Source organism: Dendrobates tinctorius, unplaced genomic scaffold, assembly GCF_039654945.1.
Source record: "Dendrobates tinctorius isolate UK_male_01 unplaced genomic scaffold, ASM3965494v1 ptg000177l, whole genome shotgun sequence".
Lineage (NCBI taxonomy): Eukaryota > Metazoa > Chordata > Amphibia > Anura > Dendrobatidae > Dendrobates > Dendrobates tinctorius.
In genome coordinates, this window is record NW_027361844.1 from 17,080,429 (window position 1) to 17,105,523 (window position 25,095).

General features: G+C 47.1%; 1 protein-coding gene across 1 annotated transcript in view; it reads left to right on the forward strand.

Annotated features, from left to right (window-relative positions):
• Positions 1-6,153: 6,153 nt before the first annotated feature.
• LOC141054280 (ras-related protein Rab-5B-like) overlaps positions 6,154-25,095 on the forward strand; it is a 55,337-nt gene continuing 36,395 nt past the window's right edge. The window contains exons 1-2 of the mRNA XM_073551557.1: positions 6,154-6,310; positions 24,241-24,499. Coding sequence (XP_073407658.1) covers positions 24,340-24,499 — 160 coding nt within the window. The 5' untranslated portion in view covers positions 6,154-6,310; positions 24,241-24,339. The remainder of the gene's footprint in view (positions 6,311-24,240; positions 24,500-25,095) is intronic.

Sequence of the window (25,095 nt, forward strand, 5' to 3'; positions counted from 1 at the left end):
CCTAACAGAACTCAGTCCAACCTCACAGAGACGGAGACAGGGTCGGATACTGAGCCCATTATAGATCTGGACGGGGGATGTGAAGAGGTGGCTGGCCCATCTTCTGAACAGAGATTTTGCAACCCCCAAGCTCCACCAGCATCAGGACCAGCATCAGGTTCTGCACCTGGCCCAGACCCAGGAGAGCCACCAGCAGCCAGCAACTTAGAAGACCCTGGCAACAGCAGCAGCCCTACTGGCCGTGTTGAGGGGTCCCCCCAGCCTGCAACCGTAGGTCGCCGTGGGAGACGGAGAAGGGACAACACTGCCTCTGATACCCGGAGGCATGTAGACACAGGTGTCCTAAATTACCTGTCCAGGGCTGCCCAGGATGAGGGTGAAGAGGCATATTCCCGAAGTCTGGCCCGGTACCTCCGTCCCCTACCCTGTGAGGTGAGGCTACGTGTGCATGGATCCATTCAGATTCTAATTGATGCATGCACACACCCCAATGACCCATATGAGTTGTTTGAGTATCTTGAGAGGTGGCAGCTCTCAACCCGTAACCATCTCCGCCTTGTCCGACAACCAGCTGTGCATGCTCAATTAGGATCTGAGTGTCCGCCTGCACGTGTGCCTACACCTCCACCCATTCCCCCCCCAAGCCAACCTTGGCAACAACAGGGTCAAATGGCAGCCTATAACCAACCTGGCCAATATGGCCACTTGTACAGACCTGGTGTTGGAGGCTGGCCCCAACCTGGGTTTGGACGACATGTTCATATTGGGGGGTATGATGGACATGGCTACAATCAGCCACAGGATTATAATCGACAGTATCCTTATGGTCTCTTTGGTGCGCAGCTGCAGGAACATGGCCACATCTTCCCACAGGGCCAAGATCATCCACCCCAACAGGGTGATGGTTAAGCTGGGCACCCCAACCCCCAACAAAGAGATGAAGGCCTCCCGCCATCACCTCCGCCAAGCTACCAGCAGTTATAAAATACCTAATTGTTTTTTTATTTATTTTTGTTGGTATTTATCATTTCTTGTTACCGCTGTGTGTCAAAAATGACAATGTTATATACAGAAAAGGCTAAATGGCCTGGGCAATATCTGCCATATGACAAAAATATGGTAAACCGTATTGTAAGCTATTTTTTGCATTTATAAAACATTTGAAAATGCATCTTTGGCCTTCTTCCTGAATTATTTTAGGCATTCGAAAAAGTAAGTCTTTATTACATATAAACAGACAACACAAATCATAGAACACCAAACAAAAAAAATTATATACACACACATAAGCACATCACAACATAGATACAGCCTGATCTTGCCAGGTAGTAGAACCATGATGTGAAACAAAATACTGGGTGAACACATCACGTACTTTGAGTCCTGAGAGAGGACGCCGTAAAGGGAGCACATGTGGCCTAGGCCTAACCCCATTGTCCTCCACACCTTCAGTCACATCAGATGAGGAGCAATCATGCAGTCTAGTGAAGTTATGGAGGACCACACAAGCTTTGATGACCTCATTGACGTTGGCTTCACTCAGCTGAATGGCAGACTGGAGGACACGCCATTTGGCACAAAGAATGCCGAAGGCGCACTCCACCAGTCTTCGAGCACGTGAAAGGCGCACATTAAAAATCCTGCGCCGGTGGTCAAGGTTTCTGCGCGGGTATGGCCTCATGACATGCCTGGTCAATTGGAAGGCTTCATCGCCCACTAGGACATAAGGCACCGCTTCTTGATTTGAGCCAGGCAGCTGACATGGTGGTGGTAGGTCCAACAGGTTATTGCGCAGCCGCCGACCCATAATGGAAGAATTGAAGACTCTAGAGTCTCCAGTTCTTCCATAAGCCCCAATGTCTACAATTATAAACCTGTAGTTACTGTCAACCAGAGCCAACAAAAGTACAGAAAAATATTATTTATAATTATAGAATTGGGACCCTGAGTTTGGCGGCTTACGCACACGGATGTGCTTCCCATCCAGGGCTCCAATACAATTGGGGAATTGGCAGTGCAACTCAAATCCCCTGGCAATCCTCAACCAGTCTCCCATCTTGGGCTCTGGCATGACCACATGATGAACTCTGGACCAGATTTCCGAACATGTAGCACGAACGATGCCGGATATTGTCGATCGCCCAATCAAAAACTCCAGATGGAGTGCTGCATAAGAAAGGCCAGTTGAGAGGAACCTACAATTAAACAAATGTAGAAAATATATACATTATTACTGATAAAGGATGCACACATTACATATAGATCACCACAACAGTGTGTAAGTAAGAAACTAGGCGAACAATACATATACACATGTCCCACGGCTATGTAATGTGGAATAACACATCAAAGTGTTCTAAGTTTCATATCATATATTTGGTAACAATACGTAATGTTTCTTGGCCGAAAAGGGGGTTACTGAGTAAGAGAATTATTTGAGAAAATAATCATCTACATACATTCTGTAGCTGAGAAATACATACCGTAACGTAAGAAGGTGCTCCTCCGCAGAGATACATTTGCGCATCCGGGTGTCCTGGAAGGTGATCCCTGGGCGCACTGTCTCCAACAAAACATCAAAGGTAGAAACGGTCATCCGACAATAGAGGAAAAACTTGTCAGGATGTGTCCTCAGAGCTGCATAAAGCCTGTGAAAATGGCTTTTATTGAGGCGATGTCTCAAAATGCGGATGCACCCACATTTATCTCCTCCTCCTCGGATCCACAATCACTGGGTGTTGCTGGCCAAAGAGTCGGGACAAAACCCAGTTGAACAGAACATGGTCAGTTGGGGTGAACTGAAGTGTGTCTGACATGTTTGATAACAACCACCATGACACCAACACAAGCACAGCACCAAAATGGGCAGATTGGAGGCTGCCACCTGATGTTGAGGCAATAAATAGGGTTGGTGCTGATGATTTAAATTATGTGCAGGCCTCAAAACCGTTAAATGTCCATTTTGCAAGGTTGTGAGAAAAAAAACGCTATACGGATTACATACGGATGCTTACATGAGAAAAATACGCGGCCACACCCTGACAACGGATGACATACGGATCACTATTTAGGGACCATTTCTGCGTATTACGGCCACAAAATACGGTCCGTATTTTTCTACATTGTGTGTGACTCCAGCCTTACGGAGCCACTCCTTAGTTGCCCTGGCTGTGTGTTTCGGGTCAGTGTGAGGCTGGAAGAAGACCCAACCACAACTCATCTTCAATGCTCTAAGGCTAAGTTCACACTTGCGTATGGCTGTTCTGCGGATGGCTGCATATGTCCTCCCTTAGGCTGAGTTCACACGTGGCGTTTTTTTCGCGTTTCCGCGGCGGTTTTAACCGCGCGATTTTGCCGCGAAAAATAAGCATCCCATGCATTCCTATGGGATTCCGCAATGCTGTGCTAATGCTGCGGTTTTTACCGCGGCGGAATCGCTTTGCGGTAAAAAACGCAGCATGCTCATTATTTAGCGGAATCGCGGCGATCCCGCACCCATAGGAATGTATTGTTCCGCTTCCTTCCCGCATGTGGCTGTGCACACCATGCGGAAAGTAAGCAGAACAATTGCGGATGGTACCCACGGTCCGGAGGAGAGGAGACTGTCTTCCGAGCTCTGGGTACCATATCCCTGTAAAAAATAGAATTATAAAATAAAAAATATTGTTATTCTTACCTTCCGGCGTCCCCCGCAGCCTTCCCGCCTCTCTCCACGTTCCCGGTCCCAGTAATCCTTTGCGAAAATGCCCGCGATGGCGTCCGATCTCGCGGGATCGCAAAGTCTCGCGGTCATTCGCGCGAATAACCGCGAGACGTCATCGCGGGCATTTTTGCAAAGGATTACTGGAAATGGATGCGTGGGACGTCGGAAGGTAAGAATAACAGTATTTTTTATTTTTTTTTTTACATTCTATCTTTTACTACTGATGCCGCATAGGCGGCCTCAGTAGTAAAAAGTTGGTCACACTTGTCAAACACTATGTTTGACGAGTGTGACCAACCTGTCAATCGATTCTCCAAGCGATGCTATAGATCGCTTGGAGAACGCTAGCATTTTGCAAGCTAATTACGCTTGCAAAATGCTAGTTTTTCCGCGGGAAAATCGCGGGAATTTAAAATGCGATTTTCCCGCGGAATGGAATTCCGGAATTCTCGCGGTAATTTCCGTGAGAGTTCCGTTACGTGTGCACATAGCCTTAAGCTCCGCCTACTTCCACGTGTCCTGCGTACCTATCTTTAACATTGGGCATGCAGGGACATGCGTTGTATGTGGATGCCTATGCATGCGGCGTTTTGACGTGCCCGCCGAACACACAGAAATGCAACATGTTGCGTTCCCATGCGGTCGGCAGGCACGTCAAAATACCACACGTGGACACATCCACATACAACGCATGTCCCTGCATACCCAATGTTAAAGATAGGTATGCAGGACGCATGCAGAAGTAGGCGGAGCTTAAGGGAGGACCAGCCATACACAAGTGTGAACTCAGCCTGAGGGAAGGAGGTAGTCGGCCAAATCTCACAATACATGACCAATGTGCAAAATCAGCAGAGCTGTCAAAAAAGTTAAGAGAGCAGATGGGATGGTGTATGTAAATGATTGTCCCCGCTGTGAAGCACCGAGTGGCGGGACTTAGTGTGAGCAGTCATCCTGGGCTGACGGTGTTGCAGGTGAATCCATGTGATCACTGAACCGTGCAGCCTCACTGTGTTCAGTAGCAGGTATGTGCACACTGTCAGTAATCGCTGAGGGGTGGACGATGTGTACTGCTGCAGCGTCCAGATGTTACAGCAGAGCGGAGAGTAGTTCTAGAAACCCCACTATACATGCACTGACGACCGCGGGTCACCCAGAGACGGACATCCGGTGTGACTCCAGACCGCAGCGTCGCTGTTTATCGCAAGTCTCTGCTGGACAAATCTCACCCATACAATGTATTGCACGCGGTGATTCTGCATGACTCAGGCTGGTTTCACATTTGCGCTTTTGTGCGCAGCGCATCGTGCGCACCCGTGCGCATGCGCACTGCGCACCTATGTTTAACATGACGTGCGCATGGTCTTGCGCACACTTGCGTTTTCGTGCGCATGCGTTTTTTTGTCTTTCGCGCCAGATGCAACATGTTGCATTTTTTGGTGCGCCCTGTCTCGGCAAAAAAACGCATGCGCACGCTTGCGCACAGAATGTGCAAAAACACATTGAAGTCTTTGGGAACGCATGCGTGCGCATGGTCTTGCGCACGGTTGCGTTTTTTTGCGCATGCGTTTTTGAATTAAACAAGTCTAGAATGTTCTCTACACAATGGAAAAAATGACACACCTAAAAACGCATATGCATAAAAAAACGCAAACGCATGCAAAAACGCATGCAAGGCTAGTTTCACCCTAGCGTTTATGAGCGCAGCGACGGCCTGCGCACGGCCGCCGCTAAGCCCCGCCCCTGCAGCGCCTCCGCCGGTAGCTCCGCCCACCTGCGCATGATGCTGCATGCGCCCTGCGTCCCCTATCTTTATCACTGGGGGCGCAGGCCTTGCGCAGTATGCGTTTGGCAGCGCATGCGTCCTTTTGACGGTGCGCAGACCTGCGCCAAAAGCAACCTGCTGCAGTTTGGTTGCGTCGCCGCACCGTCAAAAAGGCGCATGCACCGCCAAACGCATACTGCGCACGGCCTGCGCCCCCTGTGATAAAGATAGGGGACGCAGGGCGCATGCAGCATCATGCACCGGTGGGCGGAGCTACCGGCGGGGCACGGCAGGGGGCGGGGCTTAGCAGCGGACGTGCGCAGGCCGTCGCTGCGCTCATAAACGCTAGTGTGAAACTAGCCTAAAACGCAAGCAACGCTGCGTTTTTTTGACGCATCAGCGTGCGCATGACGTAAAAAAAGCGCGCGTTCGTTTCGCGTTTTTCTTTGCGCCCGATGCGCTGCGCAAAAAAACGCTAATGTGAAACTAGCCAGTGACCACATGCGCATTCATCTGCGTTCAAAAGTCGGCAGCGCTTTGGACACAGCGGACGTGTGCTGCGATCAATGTGCTGCCGAAGACCCACACCCCAACACATCCGAGTGCTGCACACCTGGCCCCGCCTCCGCTGCCGGCGCGCAGCCGCAGTCTCCTGACACAGCGCTGTATTGTTATGTAGCATGCATAAGCCCCGCCTCTTCCTGTCCTATCACGTGACCTCCCGTCCACCAGTCAGCTGTGGCTTCCAGCTTTTCTGGTGTGCGGAGGATGTTCTCCCCCTCCGGAGAGTCAGCGGCCACAGCGGGCAGAGCGCGGAGCTGTCAGTGATCCCCGCCTGATGCCCGGTAACTATCAGTCCTGCCCGTCACCAGCTGCGCAGCTCTTCTGTCCTGTCTGCGCCGCTGCCTGCTGTCACACGTGACTAGTACGTGCCGGGGACTGGTAGTGTACAGAATCGGGGCTGCCAGTCACCGGCCGATACACCGGGCTCCGGGAGTGTGTGCGGCTGAGTGCCCGGCTGCTGGGACGCTACAGCGCGGTCCGCTCCGGCGGGACGTGATTACACTGCGCGGCTCTGTGTGCACAGCTTCTGCGGTAATGGGGCAGGTGGCAGAGCCCCAACAGCGGCACAGTACTGACCCCGCTCCTGTCCTGGAGGCGTCACATCTGGAGTACCTGAGCCTCCGTTATGCCTCCCCTTATTGTACAGGGGCCAGTGCTGTTGTCGGGGACTGGGTGTGCAGCAACTGAGCGTGCGCTGGTGTCCGGGGGGTTCTGCTGCTGGGCGTGCGGCAATGCTGGGGGAGTTGGGGTGCTGCTGGGCGTGCGGCAGTGCTTGGGGGGGAGTTGGGGTGCTGCTGGGCATGCGGCAGTGCTTGGGGGGGAGTTGGGGTGCTGCTGGGCGTGCGGCAGTGCTTGGGGGGGAGTTGGGGTGCTGCTGGGCGTGCGGCAATGCTGGGGGAGTTGGGGTGCTGCTGGGCGTGCGGCAGTGCTTGGGGGGGAGTTGGGGTGCTGCTGGGCATGCGGCAGTGCTTGGGGGGGAGTTGGGGTGCTGCTGGGCGTGCGGCAGTGCTTGGGGGGGAGTTGGGGTGCTGCTGGGCGTGCGGCAGTGCTTGGGGGGGAGTTGGGGTGCTGCTGGGCGTGCGGCAGTGCTTGGGGGGGAGTTGGGGTGCTGCTGGGCGTGCGGCAGTGCTTGGGGGGGAGTTGGGGTGCTGCTGGGCGTGCGGCAGTGCTTGGGGGGGAGTTGGGGTGCTGCTGGGCGTGCGGCAGTGCTTGGGGGGGAGTTGGGGTGCTGCTGGGCGTGCGGCAGTGCTTGGGGGGGAGTTGGGGTGCTGCTGGGCGTGCGGCAGTGCTTGGGGGGGAGTTGGGGTGCTGCTGGGCGTGCGGCAGTGCTTGGGGGGGAGTTGGGGTGCTGCTGGGCGTGCGGCAGTGCTTGGGGGGGAGTTGGGGTGCTGCTGGGCGTGCGGCAGTGCTTGGGGGGGAGTTGGGGTGCTGCTGGGCGTGCGGCAGTGCTTGGGGGGGAGTTGGGGTGTGGCGGAGGAATGCGCTGCGTCGGTGTCAGAGGCGGGGTGCTACATGTGCGGCAGTGCTGGTGTCGGAGGAGGGGTGCACTGCGCGTGCGGGGCGGTGTTGGTGTCGGAGGAGGGGTGCACTGCGCGTGCGGGGCGGTGTTGGTGTCGGAGGAGGGGTGCGGGGCGGTGTTGGTGTCGGAGGAGGGGTGCACTGCGCGTGCGGCGGTGTCGAGGGAGCTGTAATAGATCAGTGAGACAATAACAGTGTAACTCCTCATCACTAATCGGTAGTTTCTCTAACTTTCGCACATAATGCCTCGTTTACTGACCACTGCAGTCTTCCGATTCTGCACCTCTTCATGACAAGTGCCTTTCGTACCTCGTGGCCCATAGCCTCCATGCCACCAATGGTCCTGGATCTGTGCTGCACCAGCCTTCTTCATGTCCGTTGCTATGTGGTCACGTCAGGTGACTGAGCGCCACTCCAGAGTCTTCCAGGACTTCTTCTCAGACCAAGCCTTGGTGATTTTGAGTAATTCTTGGGATCACTGTCCTGTTGGCAGGTCCAATGACTTTATGTTCCTCACATGTCATTTTCTCCTTGGATTTCCTGAGACTTGATTGAATCCATCTTACAAACCGCACACTGCAGGTTTCTGGTGCCAGAGTAAGACTAACAGCCTCGGAGCATCGCCAAGCCACCGCCATATTCACCGCCATGGAGTTCTTTTTAGGGTATTCTTAGTTTTTTTTTTCCTCCAGACTTACCGCTGATTCGTTGGCCCAAAGTCTTGTTTTATTACTGCTAAGAACAGAATTCCCACTTCTGTGGATTTTTGTTCTGGTTGTGATCTTAATGAGATCCACTTGTTTGTGCTTTTGGGTCAGTAAATCTTGAAGTTCAGGCACGAGGACCTTCGTCCCTTCATCATTTACTGTGGGAAACCTGAGAACCTGCTGCCACAAAATCTTGCTGCAGTTATTTTGCAGTCACTTGAGGGTTTTTTATCTCTTGCCTTGTCAGGAATCTGATGGCAGCCGGTGATAACGTCTTGGTTCTGTCACAGCCATTGCCTTTTATATTGACTTGTGAACTGTTTCCACCTGTCTCTCTAGGAACATTCAATGTTTGTGCAAGGCATGGCCCTCTTAACTCTTTGGGCCTCTTTCTGTCCTCTCTGAGGAATGGGCTTAGATCCCTATGGAACACTACCAGAAGCTGGTGTCTGGTTATCAAATCAGCAGCAGTTCATAACAGCCAAAGGTGCTCCAAGTACTAAAAATGCTGATCATGAAAGGGCTGAACCATTCTGACACTGCAGTAGCCATAAAATGGAACAGTTTGTGCTGAATTTGGAGAAGCCTCTTGTTATGTTAGTTGTGATAAACATTTTATCTTGTTTGATTTATTACAAAGAGCATAATTTTTATTGTAAATATTGCTAATAACCCAACTTCTAATGGATTCTGCTTCCAGAGTTTATTGCAGCTGAAAGGAGATGTTACCAGTGTGAGACATGTAATGACTGTCAGTCTGCTCTCCTGGTCTACAAGTCTCACACTGCTAATGACCCCTTTCATTTACCATAATCTCTGGAGGCAGATTCTCAGGGCGATCAGTGTCCGGCCCGTCGCCTAGAGCAGCTCATTTACATGTAAGACAAATGTAGAGTTCTCTGGTATAAAATATTGGATCTTGGAGATCAAGGTGTAATTATATTCAGCTTCCTATGAGTTCCCATATAGACTGCTTCGGGGAGCTGATTGTACTGATTGATTCTTTGTGAGCCCCAATGTAAAGTGTGGAATAACAATCTAGATTCCTTATCAGTATGTCTTTGGCATGTGGGAGGAAACCAACACAAACACAGAGAGAACATACAAACTCCTTGCTGATGTCCTTGGGGAGATTAGAACCCAGGTCTTCATCACTGCAAGTCTGCAGTGCTAACCACTGAGCTGCCCTTCTGTTATACACTGCTCCTGATCATACAGGTGAAGCATCTATGTTACATACACGGCTCCTGATCATACAGGTGACGCATCTATGTTACATACACGGCTCCTGATCATACAGGTGACGCATCTATGTTACATACACGGCTCCTGATCATACAGGTGACACATCTGTTACATACACGGCTCCTGATCGCACAGGTGACACGTCTATGTTACATACACGGCTCCTGATCATACAGGTGACACATCTATGTTACATACACGGCTCCTGATCATACAGGTGACACATCTGTTACATACACGGCTCCTGATCATACAGGTGACACATCTGTTACATACACGGCTCCTGATTGCACAGGTGACACGTCTATGTTACATACACGGCTCCTGATCGCACAGGTGACACGTCCATGTTACATATACAGCTCCTGATCGCACAGGTGACATCTGTTACATACACGGCTCCTGATTGCACAGGTGACACGTCTATGTTACATACACGGCTCCTGATCGCACAGGTGACACGTCCATGTTACATATACAGCTCCTGATCGCACAGGTGACATCTGTTACATACACGGCTCCTGATTGCACAGGTGACATCTGTTACATACACGGCTCCTGATCGCACAGGTGACACGTCTATGTTGCATATATGGCTCCTGATCATACAGGTAACACATCTATGTTACATACACGGCTCCTGATTGCACAGGTGACACGTCTGTGTTACATACACGGCTCCTGATTGCACAGGTGACACATCTATGTTGCATACACGGCTCCTGATCGCACAGGTGACTCGTCCATGTTACATATACAGCTCCTGATCGCACAGGTGACATCTGTTACATATATGGCTCCTGATCATACAGGTCACACGTCTGTTACACATACGGCTCCTGATAGCACAGGTGACACGTCCATGTTACATATACAGCTCCTGATCGCACAGGTGACATCTGTTACATATATGGCTCCTGATCGCACAGGTGACACATCTATGTTGCATATATGGCTCCTGATCATACAGGTAACACATCTATGTTGCATATATGGCTCCTGATTGCACAGGTGACACATCTATGTTGCATATATGGCTCCTGATCATACAGGTCACACGTCTGTTACACATACGGCTCCTGATAGCACAGGTGACACGTCCATGTTACATATACAGCTCCTGATCGCACAGGTGACATCTGTTACATATATGGCTCCTGATCGCACAGGTGACACGTCTATGTTGCATATATGGCTCCTGATCATACAGGTAACACATCTATGTTACATACACGGCTCCTGATTGCACAGGTGACACGTCTATGTTGCATACACGGCTCCTGATTGCACAGGTGACACGTCTATGTTGCATACACGGCTCCTGATCGCACAGGTGACACGTCCATGTTACATATACAGCTCCTGATCGCACAGGTGACATCTGTTACATATATGGCTCCTGATCATACAGGTCACATGTCTGTTACATATATGGCTCCTGATCGCACAGGTGACACGTCTGTTACTTATATGGCTCCTGATCATACAGGTCACACGTCTGTTACACATACGGCTCCTGATCGCACAGGTGACACGTCTGTTACTTATATGGCTCCTGATCATACAGGTCACACGTCTGTTACACATACAGCTCCTGATAGCACAGGTGACACGTCTGTGTTACATACACGGCTCCTGATTGCAGAGGATCAAGGTTTAATAGAAAGCAGTATTGTGCGGTGTTTGCTTGCTATAATTTCATTGAATGTTGCTTTGCTTATGCAGGTGTATCGGGGGGGCTTCCATTTAATGAACTGCATAGCGGTCAACCGACCATCACATCTTTATAGCCTATAGAGGTGGAAGCGCGGTCAGTAAGCAGACATGCAGAAATGAAAACTGAGTTTTAATAGAACTTCTCATCACATACTGATCAAGGATTATTTACATCATACTAGGGAATCCTTCCTTTTTTGGATCCTGCTGCCTTTTCCCAGTATTTCTTACCTGTGTTCTTGTATAAGATGGCAGCGAACAGAGATCTTGAAAACTGAACTCGTAACATTTCATGATGAAACAAATAACCTGAAACCAGAATACCCCTTTTCCTAATGTTCCATGTCTGCATTGTGTTCATGGGTGGCTTTCTCTGTGTCCAGCATGGTTACCACTTCCCTTTGTGCCAGATCATGTATTCAGTGCGACAACAAAATATATGGCCACAATGGCTTTCACACCCCATGTCATTATAATATGGAGGAATTGTGATGACTGTTTTTACAGCTAACACCCGACTGTTTGATCTGAGAATTGGAGGTATCTCTCATCCTGTTTAATCCCTTAGATTCTACTGTCCATGCTGACTGCAGCATCTACAGTGGGTACGGAAAGTATTCAGACCCCTTTTAAATTTTTCACTTTGTTTCTTTGCAGCCATTTGGTAAATTCAAAAAAGTTCATTTTTTTTCTCAGTAATGTACACGCTGCACCCCATCTTGACTGAAAAAAACAGAAATGTAGTAATTTTTGCAAAGTTATTAAAAAAGAAAAACTGAAATGGCACATGGTCATATTCAGACCCTCTGCTCAGACGTTCATATTTAAGTCACATGCGGTCCATTTCCTTGTGATCCTCTTTGAGATGGTTCTACTCCTTCATTGGAGTCCAGCTGTGTTTAACCCCTTTCTGCCATGAGACGTACTATCCCGTCCATGTGCCCTGGGACTTAATTCCCAGGGACGGGATAGTACGTCATAGCGATCAGCGGCGCTGTGTCAGCTGATTATCACAGCTGACACCCGGCACAATGTGTCAGGGGCGGTCACGGACCGCCCCCGACACGTTAACCCCTTGTACACCGCGATCAAACACGATCGCGGTGTACCGGGGGTTAAAGGGAAGCATCGGCAGGGAGGGGGCTCCCTCCGTGCTTCCCTGAGCCCCCCACGGCAGCACAATGTGCAGCACTGCTGCGGGGGGCTCTTTCCCTACAGGCCCCCGGATCCAAGATGGCGACGGGGGCCTGCAGGGAGCTGACTTCCTCACTGCCTGCAAAGCGCAGGCATGAGGAAGTCTGCAGCAGTGCCTGTGACAGATCGCTGATCTGTGATGTGACAGATCAGCGATCTGTCACAGGACAGTGATGTCCCACCTGGGACAATGTAAAAAAGTTTAAAAAAAAAAAAATGTAAAAATAATTTTTAAAAAATCGCTAAATAAATTAGTAAAAAAAAAAAAAAAAAAATATTCCCCAATAAATTCATTTTTTGATCGCCGCGTCCGTAACGACCCGCCCTATAAAACTGTCCCATTAGTTAACCCCTTTAGCGAACCGCTTAAAAAATAAAAATAAAAACGAAGCAAAAAATGATTTATTATCATACCACCGAAGAAAAAGTGCACTAACGCGCGATCGAAAAGACGCATATAAATATCCATGGTACCACTGAAAACGTCAGCTTGTCCCGCAAAAAACGAGCCGCCATACAGCGTCATCCGCAAAAAAATAAAAGTTATAGCTCGTAGAATAAAGCAATGCAATAATTATTTTTTATATAAAATAGTTTTCATTGCATAAAACCGCCAAAACATAAAAAAATACCTAAATGAGGTATCGCTGTAACCGTACTGACCCGAAGAATAAAACCGCTTTATCAATTTTACCGCACGCAGAACTATGTAAACACACCCCCCAAAAGAAATTCATGAAACGCTGGTTTTTGTTCATTCTGCGTCCCAAAAATCGGAATAAAAAGTGATCAAAAAATGTCAGGTGCCCGAAAATGGTACCAATAAAAACGTCAACTCGTCCAGCAAAGAATAAGACCTCACATGACTCGGTGGGTCAAAATACGGAAAAATTATAGCTCTCAATATGTGGTGATGCAAAAACTATTTTTACAATAAAAAGCGTCTTTTAGCGTGCGATAGCTGCCAAACATAAAAACCGCCATAAATAGTAAAACCCCCCGTTATCACCCCCTTAGTTAGGGAAAAATAATAAAATAAAATGTATTTTCCATTTTCCCGTTAGGGCTAGGGTTAGGGCTGAGATTAGGGTTAGGGGTGTGTTGGGGTTAGTGTTGGAGTTAGAATTGGGGGTTTCCACTGTTTGGGCACATCAGGGGCTCTCCAAATGCAACATGGCGTCTGATCTCAATTCCAGCCAATTCTGCGTTGAAATAGTCAAATGGTGCTCCTTCCCTTCCAAGCTCTGCCATGCGCCCAAACAGTGTTTTACCCCCACATATAGGGTGTCAGCATACTCAGGACAAATTGCAAAACAACTTTTGGGGTCCAATTTCTCCTGTTACCCTTAGGAAAATAAAAAATTGGGGGCAAAAATATCATTTTTGTGGAGAAAAATGATTTTTTTAATTTCACGCCCAGGCGTTATAAACTTCTGTGAAGCACTTGGGGGTTCAAAGTGCTCACCACACATCTAGATAAGTTCCGTGGGGGGGGGTCTAGTTTCCAAAATGGGGTCACTTGTAGGGAGTTTCAATAGTTTAGGTACATCAGGGGCTCTCCAAACGCACATGACACCCGCAGACACCAATCCATCAAAGTCTGCATTCCAAAACGTCACTACTTCCCTTCCGAGCCCCGACGTGTGCCTATACAGTAGTTTTCTCCCACATATGAGGTATCAGGGTACTCAGGACAAATTGGACAACAACTTTTGGGGTCCAATTTCTCCTGTTACCCTTGGGAAAATAAAAAAAAATTGGGGACTAATTGATCATGTTTGTGGAAAAAATACGATTTTTTTATTTTCATGCCTGGGCATTATAAACTTCTGTGAAGCCCTTGGGGGTTCAAAGTGCTCACCACACACCTAGATAAGTTCCTTAGGACGTCTAGTTTCCAAAATGGGGTCATTTGTGGGGGGTTTCCACCAGGGCTGTGGAGTCGGAGTCGGTGCTCATTTTCGTGGAGTCGGAGTTGGTATAAAATGGACCGACTCCGACTCCTAAAATATATAATAAATTGGGTAAAATAATTCAATGCAGGATGTGCTGAATATTTTTTAATAGGAGTTTGGGAAAGTTATAAAATATCCTATAAATGGCTGTTCTATTCCTGATCTAAGGCTACATTCACACACAGCGTTTTTCCTGTGTTTTTTGAGGATACGTTTTTCCGCTGCAAAAGCTGATCATCTTTTTAAAAAACCGCATCACCTGAAAGGTTTTTGAGCTCATAGATAATGTTTTCAAGAGCAAAAGCAGATTAGAAATCTGCTCTATCTATCCATTTATCCATATCTGTCTATCCATATCGTATCTGTACCAAAAAGAATGAAAACCGGGTAGTACACCAATATATATTCTGTTCTATCTAAATATCTTGATTATTGGATCATAAAAATGATTAAATGTCTGAGGTTCACATTGTACTACAATAAATTTTTCACTTAAATATAAGCAATATGTGTGGGAGTCGGAGTTGGAGTCGGAGTCGGTGTAAGGGAAATTGAGGAGTCGGAGTCGCAGGTTTGGCTTACCGACTCCACAGCCCTGGTTTCCACTGTTTAGGTACATTAGGGGCTCTCCAAAGGCAACATGACACCTGCAGACCATTCCATCAAAGTCTGCATTCCAAAACGTTACTACTTCCCTTCCGAACCCCGACGTGTGCCCATACAGTAGTTTTCTCCCACATATTGGGTATCAGCCTACTCAGGACAATTTGCAAAACAACTTTTGGGGTCCTATTTCTCCTGTTGCCCTTAGAAAAATAAAAAATTGGGGGCAAAAATATCATTTTTGTGGAAAAAAATTTTTTTTATTTTCACGCCTGGGCGTTTATAAACTTCTGTGAAGCCCTTGTGGATTCAAAGTTCTCACCACATATCTAGACAAGTTCCTTGGGGGGTCTAGTTTCCAAAATGGGGTCACTTGTGGGGGCTTCCACTGTTTAGGTACATCAGGGACTCTCCAAACGTGACATGACGTCCGATCTGAATTCCAGCCAATTTTGCATTGAAAAAGTCAAACGGCGCTCCTTCCCTTCTGAGGTCTGCCATGCGCCGAAACAGTGGTCCCCCCCCCCCCCCCCCACATATCAGGTATCAGCGTACTCAGGACAAATTGCACAATAACGTTTGCAGTCCAATTTCTCCTGTTACCCTTGGTAAAATAAAAAAAAAATTGAACCTGAAGTATTTTTTTGTGAAAAAAAAAGTTAAATGTTCATTTTTTTTTTTTTTTTTTTTATTTTTTTTTTTAATATTCAAAAAATTCCTGTGACGCACCTAAAGGGTTAATAAACTTCTTGAATGTGGTTTTGAGCACCTTAAGGGGTGCAGTTTTTAGAATGGTGTCACTTTTGGGTATTTTCTATCATATAGACCCCTCAAAGTGGCTTCAAATGTGATGTGGTCCGTAAAAATAAAATGGTGTTGCAAAAATGAGAAATCGCTGGTCAATTTTTAACCCTTATAACTTCCTAACAAAAAAAAATTTGGTTCCAAAATTGTGTTGATGTAAAGTAAACATGTGGGAAATGTTATTTATTAAGTTTTTTGTGTGCCGTATCTCTGTGATTTAAGGGCATAAACATTCAAATTTAGTAAATTGCGAAATTTTCGCCAAATTTCCATTTTTTTCACAAAAACGCAAGTTATATGAATGAAATTTTACCACTAACATGAAATACAATGTCACGAGAAAACAGTGTCAGAATCACCGGGATCCATGGAAGTGTTTCAGAGTTATAAACGTCATAAAGGTACAGTGGTCAGAATTGTAAAAATTGGCCCGGTCATGAACTTGCAAACCACCCTTGGGGCTTAAGGGGTTAATTAAACTGATAGGACTTGATTTGTAAAGCTACACACCTGTCTATATAAGACCTCACAGCTCACAGTGCATGTCAGACCAAATGAGAATCATGGCATCAAAGGAACTGGCCATGGCGCTCTGAGACAGAATTGTGGTAAGGCACAGATCTGTCCAAGGTTACAAAAGAATTTCTGCAGTACTCAAGGTTCCTAAGAGCACAGTGGCCTCAGTAATCCTTAAATGGAAGAAGTTTGGGACCACCAGAAGTCTTCCCACGATTGCTCAGTTTAGCTGAAGAGCCTTGGTGAGAGGTAAAGAAGAACCCCAAGATCACTGTGACTGAGCTCCACAGATGCAGTAGGGAGATAGTTGACTTTGTGGAACTTTCTCCTATCACTGCAGCCCTCCACTAGTCAGGCCTTTATGGCAGAGTGGCCTGATGGTAGCTTCTCCTCAGTGCCAGACATATGAAAGCCCACATAGAGATTGCTACAAAACACATGAAGGACGCCAAGACTATGAGAAATAAGATTCTCTGGTCTGATGAGACAAAGATACACCGCTTAGCATTATCACCAAAAAGGTCTGTGTGGAGAAAATCAGGCACTACGCATCACCTGCCCAATACAATCCCAACAGTGAAATGTGGTGGCAGCATCATGCTATGAGGGTGTTTTTCAGCTGCAGGGACAGGACGACTGGTTGCAATTGAAGGAAATACGAATGAGGCCAAGTACAGAGATATCCTGGATGAAAACCTCTTCCAGAGGGCTCTGGACCTCAGACTTGGCTGAAGGTTCACCTTCCAACGAGACAATGACCCTAAGGGCTCATACTCGTATGCGAGAAACTTGAACGAGTTTCGCACCGCAATACCCAGCACTCCCGCCGGCACTTGGATTGGAGCGTTCAGCTGCATAGAAATACATGCAGCTAAACACTCCGATCTGAGTGCCGGAGGCAGTGCCTGGGTATTGAGGTGCGAGACTCGTCCGAGTTTCTCGCATGTGAGTATGAGCTCTAACCACACAGCTAAAATAACAAAGGCGTGGCTTCAGAACAACTCTGTGACCATTCTTGACTGGCCCAGCCAGAGCCCTGACCTAAACCCAATTGAGCCTCTCTGGAGAGACCTGAAAATGTCTGTCCACCAACGTTCACCATCCAACCTGACGGAACTGTAAAGGATCTGCAAGGAAGAATCACAGAGAATCCCCAAATCCAGGTGTGAGAAACTTGTTGCATCATTCCCAAGAAGACTCATGGCTGTACTAGCTCAAAAGGGTGCTTCTACTCAATACTGAGCAAAGGGTCTGAATACTTATGACCATGTAATATTTTAGTTTTTCTTTTAATAAATTTGTAAAAATGTCTAAATTTCTGTATTTTTTTCAGTCAAGATGGGGTGCAGAGTGTACATTAATGAGAAAAAATTTACCAAATGACTGCAATGAAACAGTGAAAATTTAAAGGGGTCTGAATACTTTCCGTACCCACTGTACATGGTTACATAGGTAGACAGAGATTGCTCTGGCAGTTAGGGATCCTACAATGCCCCCCAGGACTGTAATGTACCAAAGCCTATCTAGCTGCTTGTCAATTTTACACTGGTTTGGTTAAAAGAACCACACATATTTGGTATTGTTGCATCCATAACAATGGGAACACAAAAATGATTGCATTGTTTCTCTCTCGCTGAAAAACAAACTCATAAGTGATCAGAAAGTTATATATTCCACAAAATCAAGCTCTTATGATGGAGAGGTGTTGTACGGACATAGTCAAAGTATAGAGTAGTCACAAAAGAACTAAGGCACATGTGATCAGCTCCATAGAATATAACGGCACATCCTAAACACATCCCGTCCATCTGAGTGAGGCTTAGTTTTTGGAAATGAATATACCAGGAACCCCAACCTTTTCTCTGTAGGAACCTATTTGGCTGCAGCCTTTACTATTTTGTCAGAGCAGATGTATGCCATGATGGAATGTTGATGAGCTGCAGCTGACGGGCGGCCGCTGGTGGGCTGCAGCCTGCATGTGATGAAGCTGTCATGTCACTCTCCAGGGATAGCTGTATACTTACACTGCTCTAAAAAATAAAGGGAACACTAAAATACCACATCCTAGATATCTCTGAATGAAATATTCCATTTGCAAATTTTTATTCATTACATAGTGGAATGTGTTCAGAACAATAAAACATAATTATCAATGTAAATCAAAATGAATATCCCATGGAGGTCTGGATTTGGAATGATACTCAAAATCAAAGTGGAAAATCAAATTACAGGCTGATCCAACTTCAGTGGAAATGTCATGACAAGGAAAAGATGCTCAGTATTGTGTGTGTGGCCTCCACGTGCCTGTATGACCTCCCTACTGTACAACGCCTGGGCATGCTCCTCATGAGCTGGCGGATGGTCTTCTGAGGGATCTTCTCCCAGACCTGGACTAAAGCATCTGCCAACTCCTGGACAGTCTGTGGTGCAACGTGACGTTGGTGGATGGAACGAGACATGATGTGCTCAATTGGATTCAGGTCTGGGGAATGGGCGGGCCCAGTCCATAGCTTCAATGCCTTCATCTTGCAGGAACTGCTGACACACTCCAGCCACATGAGGTCTGGCATTGTCCTACATTACGAGGAACCCAGGGCCAACCGCACCAGCATATGGTCTCATAAGGGGTCTGAGGATCTCATCTCGGTACCTAATGGCAGTCAGACTACCTCTGGCAAGCACATGGAGGGCTGTGTGGCCCTCCAAAGAAATGCCATCCCACACCATTACTGACCCACTGCCAAACCGGTCATGCTAAAGGATGTTGCAGGCAGCAAATCTGTCTCCACGGCGTCTCCAGACTCTGTCACGTGTGCACAGTGTGAACCTGCTTTCATCTGTGAAGAGCACAGGGCGCCAGTGGCGAATTTGCCAATCCTGGTGTTCTGTGGCAAATGCCAAGCGTCCTGTTGGGCTTTGAGTACAACCCCCATCTGTGGACATCGGACCCTCAGACCATTCTCAAGGAGTCGGTTTCTAACCATTTGTGCAGACTCATGCCCATTTGTAGCCTGCTGGAGGTCATTTTGCAGGGCTCTGGCAGTGCTCCTCCTGTTCCTCCTTGCACAAAGGCGGCGGTAGCGGTCCTGCTGCTGGGTTGTTGCCCTCCTACGGCACCCTCCACATCTACTGGCCTGTCTCCTGGTAGCGCCTCCAGCCTCTGGACACTACGCTGACACACAGCAAACCACCTTGCCACAGCTCGCATTGATGTGCCATCCTGGATGAGCTGCACTACCTGAGCCACTTTTGTGGGTTGTAGAGTCTTGTCTCATGCTACCACAAGTGTGTAAGCACAACCAACATTCAAAAGTGACCTAAACAGCCAGAAAGCATTGGTACTGAGATGTGGTCTGTGGTCCCCGCCTGCAGAACCACTCCTTTATTGACGGTGTCTTGATAATTGCCAATAATTTCCATCTGTTGTCTATTCCATTTGCACAACAGCATGTGAAATTGATTGTCAATCAGCGTTGCTTCCTAAGTGGACAGTTTGATTTCACAGAAGTTTGATTTACTTGGATTTATATTCTGTTGTTTAAGTGTTCCCTTTATTTTTTTGAGCAGTGTATTTTGTACTTCTATTAATGGCATTCACCATGCAAGATAAAAATACAAAATGTTTGATTTCATTGAATTGCACCAAATTCATGGCCCAGCTCAGGCCCTGTACAAGGTGTAAGGGCCCCTTTACATTTAGCGATGCACCAGCGATCCTGACCACGATATGACCCGGTCAGGATTGCTGGTGCATCGCTAAAAGGTCGCTAGTGAGCTGTCAAACAGGGAGATCTCAGCAGCGGTCGTTACTTATCTGTCAGATGCGGTGATGATGACGTCCACGCGTGGCTCGTCGGCGCCAGCAGGAAGCAGCCGACGAGAAATGGACCAGGCTGATCTCACGCGATCACCGATAACCAGCGGGGGAGCCGGTCGGAGGTAAGTATCACATGTAGCGATATCGCTAGCAATATCGCTGCTGCGTCACAAAATCGGTGACGCTTTAGCGATATTGCTAGCGATATCGCTATGTGTAAAGCCCCCTTAACACAATTGATCAGTTTTTCTTGGGAGTCGTCTTGCAAAGTCCTTGGGAACAAGTCACTGGGAGATATTTATCTGTACTTTGCATTCTTTTCCTTTCTAAATGAAAGCAGTGCAATCAGATTAGTAATGTTTTAGTGTGGAGAATAGGAAAGGGCTGCCTAGTGCATGAGCAAACAAATCAATCAGTAATTGTTGTCACAGCACAAGCCTGACTTTAGCTTTCATATCACATGATGGATTTTTTCCCGCTATGTCAGCCCATTTATCCTCACTAGATTCTTATGTAAAAGGCTCAGGAGGTGTTAACTTGCCTAGAAATGTGCCGTGTTTATATGACAGCAGACTTGTTTGTTCCCAGCGCAGAACATTTCATCATTAGAACTATGGTAAATTCCATAGCATACAGGTCTGTACTGGTGATTTTCAGATATTTAACTTTTAGTTAAAAAAAAAAACAAAACCCTCTGATACGCAGCCTACTCTTAGCTTCAGACTTTTGTCATGTGGATGTGATCCTCCCAGGAATACAGTGAGGGCTGTGTGTCCAGGACGCTGTTGCTTCGCTAGCTCTCATGTGTCAGCACAGCTTCATTTCTGGAATGATTTCCTCTTCTGCAACTATTGAAGGGTTACTCCCAGTCATCAGCCTGTGTGAGCTTCCCTATCTAACTTGAAAGATTTCCATCCTTGTTCCTTTTTGATTTGCCATGTACAATAGCCTTCATCTTCTCTTCTGCTATCTCTAATATTGGCATATTTTTGGGTCATTGTTCTGTGTGCCAAAGGGGCTAGATACGGATTGGACTCTGACCAATGTTTGTCAATGTGCAAGTGGCTAACAGCTCCTGCACAGATCGATAGTAAATTTGTAGACCGGCTAGCTAGGTGAAGGACTTATGCCAGCCACGCACATAAGATGGAAGTTGGCTGAAAGGTGCTTCAGCCGACTCTCCCATAAACAGAAGCAGGCGTTCAGTTGAGTGTTCCTGTGTTCCATATGAAAAAGCAGCCAGTTGTAATATTGTCCAGTGGCTTATCTCTGGGAAAACCAAGAGTTTGGCAGTCCGAAATTGGTCATAAACGATCGTGGTCTTCTCCGACCATCAGTTGGCCGGCACCCCCATGCGCATTACACTGCCAGCTGAACATGTCGGTGGGTTCGTCCAACATTTGTCTACTCTCTATAGGGGGCCTTTACAGTGGCTCTAAAGCAGCAAGATAATGGGACATTTTTCATGAATATAGTTTAGTCGGTAAACTATTACAAATATTCAGTCGGGGATATGATCTTCCCTAGATCCGAAACATAGAGTTTACATCACAATTGGAACTTTAATAATGACAGTACGGAGTAAGGTATTAGGGAGACTTCTGCCTTACAGTATGAATGTCCATTGTCATCCATAGCAGACCATCAGCTCAGTGTTCATGTAAGGTTCCCGTACATTTACCGATGCACCAGCGATCCCGACAACGATATGACCCAGTCAGGATCGCTGGTGCATCGCTAAATGGTCGCTAGTGCGCTGCCAAACGGACAGATCTCACCAGCAACGCAGCAGTCCGTCGGCGGTCGTTACCTGTCAGTCGCAGCAATGATGACGACTTCTGCCTGCGTCCATGTGTCGCTAGTCGGCACCAGCGGGACGCCAGCGAGGAGAAAATGGCCCTGGGCGTTCGCTTCGATCAGCGATATCCAGCGGGGGGCCGGGGTCGCAGGTACGTGTCACATGTAGCGGTGATTCTTTAGCGATATCGCTAGCGATCTCGCTATGTGTGAAGGGGGCTTTACTCATGTTGCTGAATAGTTGGTCAGATGTGTCAGAATATTTGTTGGAACGTGACTGCAATAGTGGCAGGTTGTAGGGGATGTCACGCAGTGTTTATAAGGGCTGAGTAGAACTTTTCACAGTTTGACAAATTACTAGAACATAATCCTGAATCCCCGGCAGGAGCGGTCTGTGACCTCTCTGTAATGGGGAAGGACGGCATCGGACACAACAGGCAGGCAAGTTGCAATTACCTGCCTGTTAGTGCTTGGATAAATTTTTTTTTATTTTTATATAAAAGTCCCAGATAGACACTTTAAAGGAACCACAGTGGACCAGCAAGTGCTGACATACGGTACCTTAATTCTGCCAATGGTTTTGAATCACCACTACCGGAGCTACCACCTCACCATCATCAGAGCTGCTGCAACCCCCAACCTACTGTCTCCTTCCCCACCATCCTGTAGAATGTAAGCCCGCAAGGGTAGGGTCATCTCCCTCTGTATCAGTCTGTCATTGTTAGTTTGTTTACTGTAAGTGATATCTGTAATTTGTATGTAACCCCTTCTCATGTACAGCACCATGGAATCAATGGTTCTATATAAATAATAATAATCTGGACCCTAACAGTCAACCGTCTACTGAAACTACTTAATGTGTCCACACTGTGACAATGACACAAGATGGTGTACTTTTATGGTCAGAAAGCGACTCTTGTCATATTGCCATGAATTGTTACTGGGCCGGATCATAGTAGGTCGTATAGATTAACACCTTCACGACATATGACGTATATTTATGCCGTGTCCCTGCCTTTGATGTCGGCTCGCATGCTGAGCCTGCTTTTTTTCCCTGCACAAGATGTCTGATTTAATCAGCCATCATGTGCCGTTAACCTGTTAAATCACTGTCAATATCTGACGGCGGCATTTAACATGCACTGGCAGGGAACATGCATTTCACGCTCCTATCAGCACTCACCTGTGACAGGATCGTGGGGCACTGATGGGTTGCCATGACAGCTGGGGGTCTGCTGATAACCCCCATACCTGCCTGCCCTGCTATGTATGGCACAAGCGATCGGGTGATCTCCGCTTCAAGTCCCCCAAAGGGACTGTTAAATACAGTAAAAAGTGAAAATAATGTTTTTAATAATAAAAAGTTCATATCACCTCCCTTTTGACCTAGGGAAAAATAACACGTAAACAAAAATACACATTTGGTATCACCACGTTTAGAAATGTCTGATCTGTCAAAATATAAAATAAGTTAATCTGATTGGTAAACGGTGTAACGGAAAAAAAAATAGAAATGCCAGAATTGGGTTTTTTTTGGCTGCTGTAACGTTGCAGTAAAATGCAATAACAGGCGATTAAAACATTGTATCTGCACCAAAATGTATAAGGCCTGTTTCACACATCAGTTTGATCACTTCCCCGTAAGTATCGGGTAACTAAGCGACGCGCGCATTTAGTTACCCGATATTTACCTTGGATACCAGCTCGCAGCGTCTGCTTACAGCGCTGGGAGCACGCTGATCGTTGGTCTCCTGCTGCCACACACAGCGATGCATGCTGGCCAGCGGGAGACCAACGATCAAAATATGGCCCAGGACGATCCTGCGCAATCAGCGATACCCGGCGGGGTGGGGGCGGTCGCTGATGCGTGTCACACACAGACGGGGGGCCTTTAGTAAACATGGTAACTAAATAGAAAAAAAAAAAAAAAAAGTAGAATTGCACTTTTCTTTGCAATTTCACCGGACTTGGAGTTTTTTTTTCCTGTTTTCCAGTGCATAATCTGTAATATAAATGGCTATGTTGACGGAAAAATAAATGAGTTGGAAGAAGGGAAGGAAAGGAAAAAAATAGCCCGAGGGTGAAGGGGTTAATGTATTAATTTTGGATGGCTGTGAATTCCAGCTGTCTTTATGCCTTTCTTTGCATTGGCTTCTTACCACTGTAACATTAGGAACATTAGGAAATTCCACTTCTTACATATTTGCCATTCAGTCAGGTTATCCAAACATAGCTGTCGGACGCGCGGTGCCGCTGGCTCCCAAGTGCCGGTACTCACGTATTTGTATAATTTAACTTGTGCGCTAACCAGAAAACTCAACTTTTTTTTTTCCTGGCAGAGTGTTTCCTGAAGGTTACTTAGGATTTCACGTAATTGAACGGCCAATATTATCCTTCAGAGGACTGGAAAAGACTGATTACTGGAGACAGACGGCACCATGGCTAACCTGGGAAGTACACGGGCTAATGGAGTGGGCCAGACGAAAATCTGCCAGTTCAAACTGGTGCTGCTTGGAGATATGGCTGTAGGAAAGTCCAGTCTTGTGCTGAGGTTTGTCAAGGGCCAGTTTGATGAGTTTCAGGAGACCACCATTGGAGGTAAGAAGCGATGCGTCCTCATGTCCCCCCCCCCCCCCCCGTTTGTGTAGTCATTTGATATCTGTCGATGCTGCCCTCACTGATGGGTGCTGTCACCCTATAAGGGTTTGTATCTTTGCTAGATGACTGGCCAATTTCCTCTTTGCTTGGGAGTCTCTCTCGGAGTAATAACAGGTTTGGTTTCAGTTATAGGTGGAGTGAGAAGATGGTTTGCACTACCGATGAAAGCACTCCGACATAAACCTGTTTACTGCTCACCTATGGGGAATTTACTAGGCATCTGTATCTCCTGAGACTGCTTTACATGATTTACAGTCGCTGCTCCCACAAAACACGAGAGTCCTTTCATTATAGATCAGGCATGGCTTGGATTATGTATTCTGCTTCATTTTCCAGACTGACAGCCATTTAGATGTTCAGTTACAGCCAGGGCTGTGTGTGCAATTTGCAAAAAATAAAATCTTTGATATTTTTTTATTTTATCTGAACTTGTGTTTAATCTTAATTTTCTTTCTCTATTATGTAGGGAAGGGGAAGGATTGGGCAATCACAGCAAATTTACTATAACATGCACCAGAAATATTTACCGTATATAT